We start from the raw sequence: 13,748 nt of genomic DNA, 5'->3' as shown, positions 1-13,748 counted from the left end.
GTGTGCATCCATTTTGCAGCAGAAGTTTTACATACCTCTGGCTTTGCCTTCATGATGGACAGTGTTCCTCTTATGTGCAAAACAGCTTTCTTTCTCAGCAGTACAAGATTGTCTCAGAGGCCTTGAAACGTACTGTACTAAAGCATTAAATAATACCTGTAAAGACATACAGTCTGTATAGGAATGTGCAATTCACACCTAGTAAATATCTACACTCATCTCTTGAATGTCCCTTTAGAGGAGAACCTGGATATTATGTTAAAGCATATAGACAGACTTAATTCTTACACACAAATATCAGATGTAGGTGTCCTTAATTATCAAATGCTTCTTTTAGGCTGAATATGAAGATTTAGGGTTAGTTAATGTACAATATTAAGGTGTTCACGTCCACTTTGCCTCTGGGAGCTTTTCTTACAGGTTCTTAAAATGCATCTTTTTATGTTCTGTCCTTTCCTCTGTACGAAATGTCTTTATACACTCAGATCTATTAATATATTTTAGTAAAGATATTGGTGGTTTCTCCTTGTAAGAAGTATAAATGTAAAACAAATGAACAATAAATGTTTGATTTGATGTCCCATTGTGTTACCTCATCTTGTTCTGAGCTTATGAAGGTTTTTTTTTTTTTTCTTTAAATATTTTGATTTTTGATTTTACAGCATATAATCACACAGAGCACATTTAAGAAGAAACTAGGTCATTTTTTGTTTATTCAGCTTCAGTTTCATCTCAATAATTAAATTTGGCTATATATTATATCTAAGGTTAAACAAAATAATTTTGTCCAGTCTGTAGGATTAACCACATTCAACTTTTATTTACAGTCTAAGATTAAAACTAATAATACATTTTGTTGGTAGCTAAAAATTTGTGAAATACTTTACATATTTCTAACAAAATTAACTCACGTTTTGTGGTAATACATTGGTAATATTTTAATCAATTATTTTTGTAAAAATTTTATTTTATTTTAGGCTGCCCATACCTTACGTCTAGTAGTGCTGGGATATTTTAAAAACTTAATGATGGGCATAAAAGGTAATACACTAATAATATCATGACATGCGCAGTAGGACTAGAAGTCAACGTGGAGGGAGGGCTGCTGCCTTCAGGACCTGTTGTAAATATTTAAGTTTCTTCAAACCCTGCGACGATATGACGTTCTTCGGAGTGGAATAGGACCATAAATGAATAGTCGAGAACGACGTATTATTAATAATGTATGTATTGACTTGAACATACGTTATGGTGGTAATTATTATTTTTGGAATTGAAATATACGACTTTTAGCCAGACTATTGAACGCAGCATCAAACTACTCCCTCATCAGACGTTGGCGAAGTTTAAACTGTCAACAGACTTAAACAGGTTCACACACCCCTCATCTAGCTTGTGTAAACTCGTTTTTCTACATTAAGAGTGAGTGTACTCGGAATGTCAGAGGAAAGAGAGTTATGTTTAATGACGGAGGTGTAAATAAAACAGAGGACAGACATGGAAACCTGCGTTATGTCAGCGCTAAACAAACCCGCAGCAGAGCTGACGGTTATGGATGTGTACGACATAGCGGCGGTGCTCGGACACGACTTTGAGCGGATTATCGACAGGTTTGGGTGCGAGTCTCTTGTCGGGTTAGTGCCCAAAGTGGTGCGGGTTCTGGAGCTGCTGGAGGCGCTGGTGAGCCGCGGAGCCGCAGGACAGGAGGCCGAGGAGCTGCGGAGGGAGCTGGAGAGGTTGCGACAGGAGCGAAGCGACAGATACGAGCAGGAGAGGAAACACCAGAAGGTCTGTTTATGTTCCTATCAACCTGCGTGTGCTTGTGTGTGTGTGTGTGTGTGTGTGTGTGTGTGTGTGTGTGTGTGTGTGTGTGTGTGTGTGTGTGTGTGTGTGTAACTGTATACTCTTGTGTGTTCATTATCAGCCGACCTGGCTGTGTATGGTGTGTATCTGTCGCCTGTCTGTCTGTGTTCACTGTGTGTGTTGTGACCTTTATGTTTACATTTTCGGGTAGGTGACGAAATAACCTTTGGAAACACCTAAAACAACTTCAAATAATCTATAATAATCGTGATAATGACATGATCTGAAGATCTGAAGTGAAATTTTTCATGCAGCTCTATCGATCCTTTCCAAACAAAGAACAAGCAGTCTGTGTAGACAGTTCAGTGTCCTAGTGTTTTCCTTCTTCTTTAAATATTTTTTTCTGTATCTCTTGTACTCAGGAGTTGGAGCTGGTGGAGGATGTATGGAGAGGAGAAGTCCAGGACCTGCTCTCTCAAATCACTCAGCTTCAGGCAGAGAACAAGAGGCTGTTAGTGAGCCTCTCTCTCAAAGATTCCCCCGTCACAGAGGAAGACCTGCAGAAACAGCAGGGTGGGTGGTCTGAAGCAATAGTTCTCAACAGATGAGTTTTGGAAGGTTTCAAGATGATTGATGGGACAAGAAAACAGTATTTTCTTATACATTTATCATTACATCAATTTTTTCTAAGGTTTATTCAATTTTAATATATAATGTAATTAATAGTTTTCAGCCTCCAACCATCCTCTAAAATCGAACTTTCAAATTATATGTTGTTGGGGATTCACCGATCTGATATGTCAGATTGGTAGCTAATACCTAATTGTTTTTATTAATCGGATTGGGTATTGGGCAGTGTAACTTATATCAGTTACATTCATTCAATCACAACAGGCCGCTGACTCAGTTTGTAGTCAATCTGTGAATAAGAGAGCACCCTAAGTTGAAGTATTATAGTAGATTGTGATGAGTGATTTGTCAGAGTTGATTCTGTATCAATTTTAACTTTATTATTTATCCCAAAGGGCATTTGGTTTGTAGCCAGGCAATAAAAAAAAATAGATCACAGGAATTCACTGTTGTTAATGAAATATAACAATCTCTTCTGAAAAATATTAAGGAGACATAAAATATAAAAATATACAAATATCAAGAATATAGAAATATGTTAAGTATAAAGTACAATAGTTATAGTAAGGACACAGCATGCTCTGTGGTCTGTTGCCTTTTGAAGTCTTGATGTTGTGTTTTATGTACTTGTGGTGACTGGATACTTAATTAGTTTGGTCTTGGCTGAGAGTTCCAGCACAGATCTGATATGTGTTCCACGTGTGTCCTCAGTACTGATTTGTTTTGCGCTGATGAACCATCTGCTGCACGTTACACATATTTACCCTGTGCAGTCACGTGGGATCGAACAGTTCATGCTGCATGCTTGTATGGCAACATGAAAGAGGAGGCTGTTAAGAGGGGCAGTCAGGGGCTTGTCAAGGAGACTATTTTTGAAGCAGACCAAAATATAGCTCCTCTGTGTGACTTGCATGGGCCACAGCACAGACTGCTTATTAATATGTACATGTACATGCAAATGATTAGGTGCTGCATTACTCTGCTCACTGACACATTATTTGTTTACAAAAATACATTCATGGTGTAACAGAGGCTCTGATACCAGGAGGGTGACCCTGCAAGACTTAAAGAGACCAGCTTTTAAAGGTTTTGTGGTCGACTGCAAATTGTGTATACTTTACACTACTGATAGCAGTTTTTCAAAGCATACTGTAACTTTTTGGATTGATCTGTTTTATTTTTGTGTAGTGTACCAGTCAACTTTCAGAGACTTGGAATGTGTTTGAGATAATGTAATCCATCACAGTGAACATTTTCTTTTAACTTGAAAATGGTAATGTAAATGAAAAAGGCTCTGTGGTGAAAACTCAGAACACTGATGTGGATTCTTATCTGTTGAATTGCATGGTAGTGCACATCCTCTTATTAGATTGCACTGATGTTACATGTGTGAGCATTTTCTCTGTGCCTTTTTTATGATTCTAGCAGGAATGTCAGAAAAAGAAAGACAAGTAATGAAGAAGCTGGAAGACTTGGTGGATAAACAGAGAGATGAAATCCGGGCTAAAGACCATGAGCTAACACTAAGAAACGAGGATGTTGAGGCGGTGAGCATTTCGACTGCGTACATCACAAATACTGTTCCCCAAGAAGATATTAAGTTTACAATTTTCTGTCCTTGACTGAAATTAGTGAAGCCATAAAACAAATTCCCTCAACTATAGCTCCAGATGCAGCAGCATCGACTGATAAGGATCAACCAGGACCTTCGTCACAGGGGAGGAGTGATGGAAACCCAGGGCAAGGCACTGATCCAGCAGAGGGCTGAGCTGGAGGCAGCAGCTCAGGCACGGCAGCAGGAGATAGGGGCTTTGCAGTTGGAGGTCACAAGGCTGAGGAGGGAGCTCCGGGACTGGGAATTGGAGAGAGAGATCACTGAGATAGCAGAGTGCTCTCTTACAAGATCTGGGATGTCACCACCTGCATCACCACATATCACCGTAAGAAAACAAAAAAGGGCCCATCTTAAACAAGCCATATGCCATGAATATAATTAGGTTGAAACTATGTTTGGTTAAAGCTCATTAGGTCTGGCAGGCTTTGTACTGTCTAAGTGGCTGTTTAATGTCACAAATCCAGTCCTCAGAAGCAGCACCATCGAACTCCTTCAAACCAGATTCAGTGTGGGTGGAGTGCAGAAGGGACCCTGTCTTCATGGCGAACTGTTATGACGGCAACAAGAGTCCTTCCCTTCTCTCAAGGTCATCTAACAGAGAAAATAAGGAGGTGGAGGGTGATGAAGATGAGGACACGACAGCTTTGTCACTGGTAACACACCTGCTTAAGCTCTGCCATGTACAGAGGCCCACTAAAAGAGTATTTCTATTGTACACAAAGCATTATGTCTTTGCTTTGGGTCACTGACAATTTTCATGTCTCTTCATGATGTGACATGCTTTCAGTTCACACAGAAATATTTAACTTTTTTTTAAATTTAAACACCATGTCATTAGGTATATGATTTATATATATATATATATATATATATATATATATATATGATTTAAGCCTTTTGTATTGTTTCAGTGAACATAAATCAGTAATATCCTCTGTTAAAGTCACTCTGTATTCATTGTAAACAACCACTGTTGCCTAATGCAGAATTTCTGAGCTACCTATTTCTTTGTTTGTGTCAGTGTGTCCATGTTGTGCAGACAGAAATACTCAATATGTGTTTTGACTGCAGAAGGCGCCAACTGATGCAGAGGAGGAGACAGATAGCCTGGAGCAGGAGTCCGACAAACCTTGCTTCACTCTGCAAGAGCTACGGGACGTGCTGCAGGAGAGGAACGAACTGAAGGCCCAAGTGTTCGTGCTACAGGAAGAGCTGGCATATTACAAAAGGTCTGTTTTGAAATTTTGACTCAGTTTTAAAAAACACTGATGCAATAGTTAAGCTTACCCCTTCCATATCCCCCAGTGACGAGTCTGAGGATGACATCGGTTCCATTGTTTGTACTTCATCTCCTCCACCGACCCACAGTTCCACTGATCAACCTGAATCAGGAATTAGACGCTTGTGAGTAATGCACATGACATGACATGCTTTTCTTGATACACCGGGGTTTATCCTGCAATTTTCAAGCGGACAAGCATATTACTGCCCTGTTTTTAATTTCTCCTGTGGCACTGCATTTATATAATTTGTCACCATAATCTTATAAACATCATCAGTTAACATACTTAACTGATTTTACAGGAGTGTCACTGTGGGTGACAGAGGGTCTCAAAACATATACTACTGATCACAACAATGCTTCTGATGCTTTTTGTGTTTCCTCTCTAACTCTGAATTTCTCTTCTGTGTCTGCCCTGCTGTGTCACCACTACCAGGATCTTCACTGCCATAATGCCAATGGTGGCAGCTGGTTTGATCGCAGATGATCCCACACTGTTGCCAATCAGAAGACTTGTTTCCTTTGTATGACCTTGCATTTAAATTCTCCCAGTACAATTGCTCTTATTTTCACACCAAGTCAACACCAGTTATTTCTCTCAGCACAGTTTGCCAACAGACATATTTACATGAATTGTAAAGTACAAGTTTAGTGGCTGTATTACTTGTAACTGTGATGAATGAACCACTGTTGTTTTTAGTGGCGTCAACTTTTGTATTATATTTTGGTAACATTTTAGCTAACTTGGTAAGCCTTGTGAGACAACTGGCCAAACCTGGACTTGCTTATGTGTATTTATGACTTCTCAGGGTTTTGTGACTTCAGTCACCATCTATCAGTGCTTCACTTGATATATAACAGTGTTATGCTTCTTTATTTGTAATGCAATACATGCTGCTGTATTGTCAAATAACTTAGCATCTAATGTTCTCACTACAGTGCCTGCTCCTAGCTCAGAAATGGTTTCACTTCAATGCATAATATATTTGCTTGCCAGTATGGCAAGTAGTGCCTGTAATATGGATTATTGAATTGAGTTTTCACTTTAAAGTTCCTTAGTGGCCTCAGGATAACACCATCATGAGTTAGAAATAGGTCCAGCTGTCGTAATACCTACAAAGCTGATGAGACATTATGTCTCGTGATATTAAAATGTATCTGATGGCATATATGTTCTATATATAATCATGTTAAATAAGATGTTTTAGTCTGGTTTCAAGGCTCAGTGAATGAGTTAGATGACCATGTGCCTCTATATTCCTCTAAAAGACTATGATATAATGTGCTTATTGCCTGCACTGAGTCATCCTCTAAATTTTTGAGGGTGTTACTTACAGCACTACAGTCTGGTACCGCACCTTCTTGTTTACACTAGTACAATCACGCTGGTAAAACACCAGGAGAAATATATTCCAACAAAAATGCTTACTGTAAAAACATGCTTTAACTATCAATCAATTAGGTTGCATCTGTAAAATGTTTTTTCAGAGTAAAGTAATAAAGTTTTTCTTTTTTTTTAAACCATTTTTATTGTGTTACTTTCAAATACTAATATTGCCAAGACAAGTATGCTAGATACAATATGTGGTGTTTATGTCCTTAAAATTATGTTTTTTAGTTTTGATGATGGTATTATTGGACATCATTAAATGTTACCTGGATCATTTCAGTCTCACAAATATGACATAAAATATCAAAAAATTTAGAAAAAGATGGTATAGTCACAATCAAATGCTTTCTCACCTGATTCTGATACGCCTTCGATACAGGGAAGTGAAAAATTGAGAGCTGTAACTTATGTTCGTCTCACTCGCTCTCTGGTCCGTGAAAAACATAGTCCGGGGCGAACAGGTCGACAGTGTTGAGGGAGTTCTCTTGAGCCATGCAACGATCTTTGTACTCACCTGTCGCTAGGATACTTTGCCCTCCTCCGCTGCCCAACGAGTCACGCCATTGGCGGGTGAGTGATGGGGGAAGTGTAGCTCCTCTGAAAGTTGGTTACCTTCTGCCAGTAAAGTATAAGAAAGAAAACTTGTAAGTAATCGCTGGTGGAGGAAAGTTAACTTTATTCCGGTGTTTTTAGTAGTGGCGTTGTTCTGTCATGGAGTTTGGCGAAGAGTCGTCGCCCGCTCTGGCTTTCGAGAAGGACGCGTTTGAGCTCACGGTCGAAGATGTTTATGACATTTCGTACGTAATCGGACGAGATTTGCTAAAAATAAGCAGCACAGGAGAAGAAGTGTCGGATTTGCAGTTCAGAATAGTCCGCGTTTTAGAAATGTTCGAGACTTTGGTCAATAAGTACAACTTGTCTCTGGAGGAGCTGAAAATGGAGCGGGACAACTTGAAGAGTGAACTGGACAGGATCATAAAGGAGAGCTCCTCCGGGCAGGGCACGGTGAGTGTTACAGTATATGTCAGCCGTCTTGTACAGTTGAAGTGGCTGTCAGAAAAGAGTGGATGTTTAGAGATTCTTTTCCTGTCTGCCGTCAAAAGCAAACAGCGGGGCCAAACCAGCTGGTGGTGGACCTCACAGACCCCAACAGACCGCGGTTCACCATGCAGGAGCTGAAGGAGGTGCTGCAGGAGAGGAACCAGCTGAAGGCTCAGCTCATGGTGGCTCAGGAGGAGCTCCAGCTGTACAAGAGGTAAACAACTGAGCTTAAAGTCAACTCTAAGACAGGATTTATTCAAAGGTTTTTGTTGCAAAATTCAACTTCATTAGTAATGTCTTTTCCACCCATTTTCAACACATGAAGAGGACAGAGCATTAGAAATACCTTGCTATAGTGTAATCTAATACAACACCACCACTAATGACCATATACCACAAATTATTGCAGGGCTGTTGCTGGTACTACATGAGATTTTTTAGGTGTAGGTAATAAATCAGTTGGTCAGTGGAAACTCCATTGTAAAAATGTTCATCTAAATGGTACAGCTTATTGTTTTAACTGATAAATAATATATATAAGAATGATGGGCTATACTGTTGAGACCACCTGTAGGCTTCCTGTTAGACACACTGACAATATTTGTATTGGTACATGTCTAACATTAATATACACCCGAGATATTTTCTTCTATTTTGTTAAATAGACACCAATATCTGTTATTATTCTCCCCTACTCTGCTGTTATACAGAATCATACCGAGTATTTCTGCAAATACAGACAAATACAGACATAACTTATTTGTAGTAATCAGTTGTTGTTATTGTTTTTCTTTTTAATCATACACTCATCATTCTCTTCTATTGCTAATTTGACAAATAGTGCCCAACAGTCTCAGACTCACAATTAGGCACATTTTGTAAACATTGGCAGTAGAAATGACCTGCACTGATGTTATGAAGCTCAAACTATCTTTTTGGTAACACCGATTCTAGTTTTGAAGTGACGAAATCACTTTACATCACAACATCACAATAACTACTATCTGACAGTGATGATTTTGTTTTTAAGACTCCTTTTGATGTACAGCACCTACGACACAAAATATTGTCAGTGACCATAACTCTGTACTTTCTTCTGCAGTGGGATTCTGCCACAGGCTGAACCACCCATGGTGGAAGTGGATCTGGAGAAACCAACAGCTACAGAGCCCAGTCCAGCCACAATAAATGATGTAAAAGAGGAGAAGACAACCATAGGGAAATTGTGAGTAACAGGCAGAATTTTTTTCTTTGAATACAGAAATATGAATGTGCAGACCACAAAGAAGTAGCGCAAAATAATCAAAACATTTATTTCTAGATATAGGACTGTATTCAGCTGTTCACCTCAGATGGCAAGGTTTTAAGAAAATCTACAGCAGCAACCACATGATGGTGAAGTAAGCTAGTAGGAAGACTGTTCTCACAGCCCGTCTCCTGTCTCATAATGACATACTTGTGACCAAATGAATTCATTCCTACGTTGAGGATGTTTGTGTGAGCACTGAATGAGAGAAAAGAGAGAAGTTGAAAATTGGCAGTGCTTCTGCCAAACTGCTGTCAGTAATTACAGGCTGCCATGACTCAATGTTGTTTTCTGACACTGGGCAGTTTTACATTTATGCTCCATGATCACCCCTCCGTGCTCGGTAACAAACTCCATAAACTAAGTGTGGACTTTTTTCTGTTTATAGGTTTTCATTCAGGCGAAAATAAGAAAAACTGAAGAACTGACCATGTAGAAGACAAACAGGATTTGTCGGCACATTTTTCTCATCAGTTAACCACTTTTATATTGACTATTTTTTACAATGTGTATTTGTCAGTCTAACAAGCGCTGTATTTGTACTTGTAATTTTAACCTAAGATGGTTTATGGTAAAACAGAGTTATTGTAGTGGAAATACAGTATATATTACGTGGGATGTTTGCTGACATCAAATGTAACTGGAAAGTATTATTTAGCTACTGTTGGAGATTATGCTGAAAGCATTCACTCAAAATGAAGTTATCTATAGGCTTGAAAATAAGTCTTCAAGTGGCTTTGTGTAATAAAGCTGGAGTGCAATGAGAATTCAATTTTGTTTTATTCCTCAATTTACAGCACAGTTAATAATTTACAATTGCAAATTGAATAGTCAGAATTATATTCATTACAAAAGAAAACTCCACGGACAATGTGAAACACTACTTATCCAGGAGAGAGACACTTCAAGCTTAAATCTCTGCTACAATTAGATAAGAAATTTATAAAAGCATGATAAAAACAATTGTTGCAAAAATACACTTTTCATGAGTTAAAGCTTTCGTCTCCATTTAAAACAAAAGCATTTTTATACTTCATAAAAAAAGCATGTGGAGGACTGCTCATCAGTATCATCTTTTACAAAAAAGATAAGCAGGACAGCAGAGAGCACCAATTCATCTGAAATACGAACACTCGTGGGTTGAAGTTTCAGTATTTGAGCCAAGGGTGAGCCAAGACTGAGTCTTTACTCCGATCACCATAGTCATAGAGCAGCTCCTCCTCTGCTTTGATCTCTCTGGAAGCCACCAAGATCAGATGGGGAGCTCCATCGATGGCGTGGAGCTTTGTTTGGCAGTTGCCAGTTTTACTGTGGTTAATCAGTCTTCCAAGACGACTTGTTTCCTTTGTTGCGTCAACACTGTAATACATAAACAAAGAAAACTGTCACTACAGCAGTTATCCACCCTATAAAGTCAGGCAGTAAATTTGGAGAAAATTTTCCATTTTCAAGACTACTGCAATCTTATTGGAATCTAGGAATTATATTATTACGAGGAAAGTTAAATTAGAAGAACTAATTTCCTTCTTTTAATGTTAAAGTCAGTGGGGCGAAAGCTTTCTAAGACAGTGACTGTCAAGACTTACTGACCAACTTGTTTTTATACCCAGGTGATCTTATTGAACAGTTCTGTAAAAAATGCACTTTGGTCCAGAAATTTCCCCAGGTGTACAGTTACAATTAATGATTCCTAGGAAGCTGACAAACTGAACAGAGAAACTAAATACGATGTGTGAAAATGTGACACCATGTGTCGATCCCGTTTCAAAGTGGTGACATTTGAACTTACCAGTATGTTTTTGATTGATACTGGAAGTAGTACATGTAACAGCCTGTTTGGGGATCCTGAGCATACTGGGCCTCTCTTTTTTTAGCCTCAGGTAGTTCCAGTAGGTCTCCATGGTACTCCACAACAAATTCTCCTTTTGTGAAGCCCTTGACAGCAAATACCCCTCTTCCTTTTCCTTCAATGTTTTTGACCTATTTACATTCAAAAGCAATGAAGCTTATTTGATTCAGCAAAGATGGAAGAATTGCTTAACCATAGTACAAATATTAAAATATGTCACAAACAAGAAAATCTTCAGTCCTAGTTACTAATTTACAGAAAATATCACAGATGTACACAGTGCTCTGCATACAGTATGCTCTAGATTAAAAATAAAATTTTACCTGCATTCCTTCTTCAATGCCATTCTTTATCAGGTCATCAATGTGTCTGTGTTCTTCATTCTGTTTGATTTGAGTAATCAAAATATGTTTTCACACATATGGATGGGAAAAGGCTAAACAAATAACCTTTAAAAAAGCAGATATTATAACTTAAATTTAAATGTGCAACCCTTCTTATAACGGCATTTTTCATACAAACCTTTAACTCTGCCTTAGTTTTTCTGTTACTCCGTCTGATGGGATAATAGTCTGTGACCTTTCTGTTTTGGGGAGCTTTATTCTCCAACCTGAAAACAGACATTATCAGAAGTAATGAGAGTAATGTAATGATTATGACTGAGCAACTGGCTGTGAAAGGGCCCATGTCTTATAATTATTATTATTTTTTCAAGTCTAGACATGTTGGCTGTGTGCACTCACTTTTTTGCTCTGAGCCTGTGACCAGTTCTACTCCGAGGTTTGGATGCTGGAGCTTTGCTGTCTGCTGCAGACCTAGCATTTGTGTGTGTGGTGGACTCTTTTTGATCAGGCTGGTCAGTGAGTTGCTCTATGGTCCCATGACTGTGGCAAGGCATTTCAGGCTTATGCTCTTTGGACTCACAACTCTCAGATTTCATTTCATTGGGTATGTCTAAAATGAGGAAGACACAAAGAATGAAACTGACAGCTGCCTTAACCATTTAGCCTTAATCAAGACAGTGATGTTCCTTCAAAAACACAGTGAAGTTGTGTCATAAGATAGAACGTAAGTGAACACTGCTACCATTCACTTGCACAGGAAATTTTTCTGTGGTACATGTGGATCTGCTGACCACAAGGTAACACGGGGGTAGACAGCAAAGTGGCAGGGAGATTACATGTAACAGAAATAACCGAACAACAGCATTTCACATTAGCTGATTCAAAATGTTTTTGAATCTTTTCACCTTTTTTCAGCTTTGACATGTCAGGATTAGCAGCATCAGATTCGTTTCCTTCCTGGATCAGCATGCTTGAACTGTCACTCAGGGGGGATCTAGGTTTGCTCGGACTCCGTAGACTCTGGAAAATTGACGGCACTTTACCTACGCAATCCTGCAAAAAGAATTATTATTTACCTTGGTGAAAAAATGAAAAACCCTGCACCAATCCCCAGAGTAAACCTTATAAGACATATACACATTCAGCTTCACTATCTAGTATGCAAATCTGATGAGATGCAATACATGAGATATCATATTTTACAAGCCTGTGTTTAGTACCATGTAGCTGGTGCAGACTGTATTTAATGTCTTTATTTCTGCCCCTTAACACTCAGCATGCATGCATGCAAGTTCAAGACGATGGAATTTAGAGGCAAGTTGTCCGTACATTTCTGAATTAAGTGAATCACTTAAAAAACATGCTGGAGTCAACAGAAAACAGTGAACAGACTGGTAGCTGATGAAGACTTTATCAGTGCCTGTTATCTCCAGCTCAGAGTGGTTCAGTCTCCATGGTAAAAGTATCTCTTATTGGCAGAATATGTATTAGAATTTCTGGTTAGTGTATTAATAAAATATTAAAAAATAATAAAGTGTGGTTTCTATGGCTGCATACAACAATTTCAAAAAATTATAGCCCACTGTAAATAACGGTGATGATGTATGTGCTGCTCACTAAGCAGTTTCTCCAGTAACAATGAAACATATGTTTACATCTCAAAGATTCAGCTCTATTCCCTACACCGATGGCGATGGTGTATCTATGGATACACTTTCTGTCTACAACTTAACCTTACAATTGGTAAAAGCTATAAAAGGAGCTGTGCACAACCTGGGGTAGGTTTTGCCTAAAGGGCTCAAATCTGGGTAACGTTGATTACAAACAATACGAGGCTTCCTGCAGTCTGGTTAGTTCGTCAATTAAAATTACATCCGTTGCTACGACGCCAAGCTGAGACAGGACCCCTTTAAAGGGATGTGTCCTTTCCAGACTGTGAAAAGAGTTTTTGTTTTCTACTTTAATTGGCGACCAGAGAAGCTGCAAAGCATAACACCAAACAATAAAACAAACCTTATTAGTTGCTGGTTTGTTTTCCTTTGTCTCTTTCCGTGAAGTGACTTTATGTTCAGCTGTGTCCTCGGGGTTTATGTCGGTTCTCAGCACGTTTTTCTTCCCTTTATAAACATGAAAATAAACAAGTATAAACACTACTGTCTAATTCAATGAACATTATACAAAAGCTCGCCATTACCGGTGAGTTTTATTTGTAAACATCAGCTAAGTTTATTTAAATGATGTTGGTCCTCCATTTACGCTAGCATGCATATAGCCGTTAGCTACACATTAACTACTGTAGCCTGTATAACATGCACAATTACCGAAACCACGGGAAATTAGCAAATTTACCTTTTGCCATCTCAGTCGCCACAATAAAATCCAAAGAGGGCGAGGAGTCTATTAAATGTTGCCCCGTGTTTAGTTCACTGTTCCTGCAACCACAAACATTTGAGCATCACACTGCGGAGTGGGGAGGTGGGAGCGTGGT

At 38.8% G+C, this 13,748-nt stretch overlaps 3 protein-coding genes across 4 annotated transcripts; 2 read left to right on the top strand and 1 right to left on the bottom strand.

Moving 5' to 3' along the window:
• Positions 1-1,346: 1,346 nt before the first annotated feature.
• LOC111230884 (RILP-like protein 1) lies at positions 1,347-6,793 on the top strand. 2 transcript variants are annotated; one of them, XM_022757768.1, is made up of 8 exons: positions 1,347-1,788; positions 2,226-2,376; positions 3,862-3,980; positions 4,098-4,373; positions 4,513-4,701; positions 5,120-5,277; positions 5,354-5,452; positions 5,767-6,793. In XM_022757768.1, exons 1-8 carry the CDS (start codon positions 1,498-1,500, stop codon positions 5,858-5,860), a joined length of 1,377 nt encoding a protein of 458 aa, XP_022613489.1. In that variant the 5' UTR covers positions 1,347-1,497; the 3' UTR covers positions 5,861-6,793. The 2 variants fall into 2 exon arrangements, with proteins under 2 accessions (XP_022613489.1, XP_022613488.1); XM_022757767.1 differs by having other exon boundaries at positions 3,859-3,980.
• A 465-nt stretch (positions 6,794-7,258) lies between these two features.
• rilpl2 (Rab interacting lysosomal protein like 2) lies at positions 7,259-10,202 on the top strand. The gene is made up of 4 exons (XM_022757837.1): positions 7,259-7,725; positions 7,824-7,975; positions 8,864-8,986; positions 9,456-10,202. Exons 1-4 carry the CDS (start codon positions 7,432-7,434, stop codon positions 9,475-9,477), a joined length of 591 nt encoding a protein of 196 aa, XP_022613558.1. The 5' UTR covers positions 7,259-7,431; the 3' UTR covers positions 9,478-10,202.
• Positions 10,197-13,727, bottom strand: LOC111230938 (N-lysine methyltransferase KMT5A-A-like). The gene is made up of 8 exons (XM_022757836.1): positions 13,610-13,727; positions 13,274-13,377; positions 12,166-12,313; positions 11,660-11,870; positions 11,439-11,526; positions 11,240-11,299; positions 10,857-11,047; positions 10,197-10,426 (listed from the first exon to the last, which is right to left on the bottom strand). The coding sequence occupies exons 1-8, from the start codon at positions 13,617-13,619 to the stop codon at positions 10,216-10,218; spliced, it is 1,023 nt and encodes a 340-aa protein (XP_022613557.1). The 5' UTR covers positions 13,620-13,727; the 3' UTR covers positions 10,197-10,215.
• Positions 13,728-13,748: the final 21 nt, after the last annotated feature.

The sequence above is a fragment of the Seriola dumerili genome, unplaced genomic scaffold (assembly GCF_002260705.1).
Source record: "Seriola dumerili isolate Sdu_G_001 unplaced genomic scaffold, Sdu_1.0 BDQW01000290.1, whole genome shotgun sequence".
Lineage (NCBI taxonomy): Eukaryota > Metazoa > Chordata > Actinopteri > Carangiformes > Carangidae > Seriola > Seriola dumerili.
Note: the sequence above shows the minus strand (reverse complement) of the source record. Positions and strands in the feature narration are given on the sequence as shown.

Excerpts from the sequence above, each read along its gene's own strand:
- LOC111230884 (XM_022757767.1), top strand. The coding sequence starts at position 1,498 with ATGGAAACCTGCGTTATGTCAGCGCTAAACAAACCCGCAGCAGAGCTG. Across the intron at positions 1,789-2,225 it reads AGGAGAGGAAACACCAGAAG|GAGTTGGAGCTGGTGGAGGA; the intron begins GTCTGTTTATGT and ends TCTTGTACTCAG. Across the intron at positions 3,981-4,097 it reads GAAACGAGGATGTTGAGGCG|CTCCAGATGCAGCAGCATCG; the intron begins GTGAGCATTTCG and ends CCTCAACTATAG.
- rilpl2 (XM_022757837.1), top strand. The coding sequence starts at position 7,432 with ATGGAGTTTGGCGAAGAGTCGTCGCCCGCTCTGGCTTTCGAGAAGGAC. Across the intron at positions 7,726-7,823 it reads GCTCCTCCGGGCAGGGCACG|CAAACAGCGGGGCCAAACCA; the intron begins GTGAGTGTTACA and ends TGCCGTCAAAAG. Across the intron at positions 7,976-8,863 it reads GAGCTCCAGCTGTACAAGAG|TGGGATTCTGCCACAGGCTG; the intron begins GTAAACAACTGA and ends TTTCTTCTGCAG.
- LOC111230938 (XM_022757836.1), bottom strand. Across the intron at positions 11,527-11,659 it reads CACAGGCTCAGAGCAAAAAA|GTTGGAGAATAAAGCTCCCC; the intron begins GTGAGTGCACAC and ends GTCTGTTTTCAG. Across the intron at positions 11,048-11,239 it reads GCATTGAAGAAGGAATGCAG|GTCAAAAACATTGAAGGAAA; the intron begins GTAAAATTTTAT and ends GAATGTAAATAG.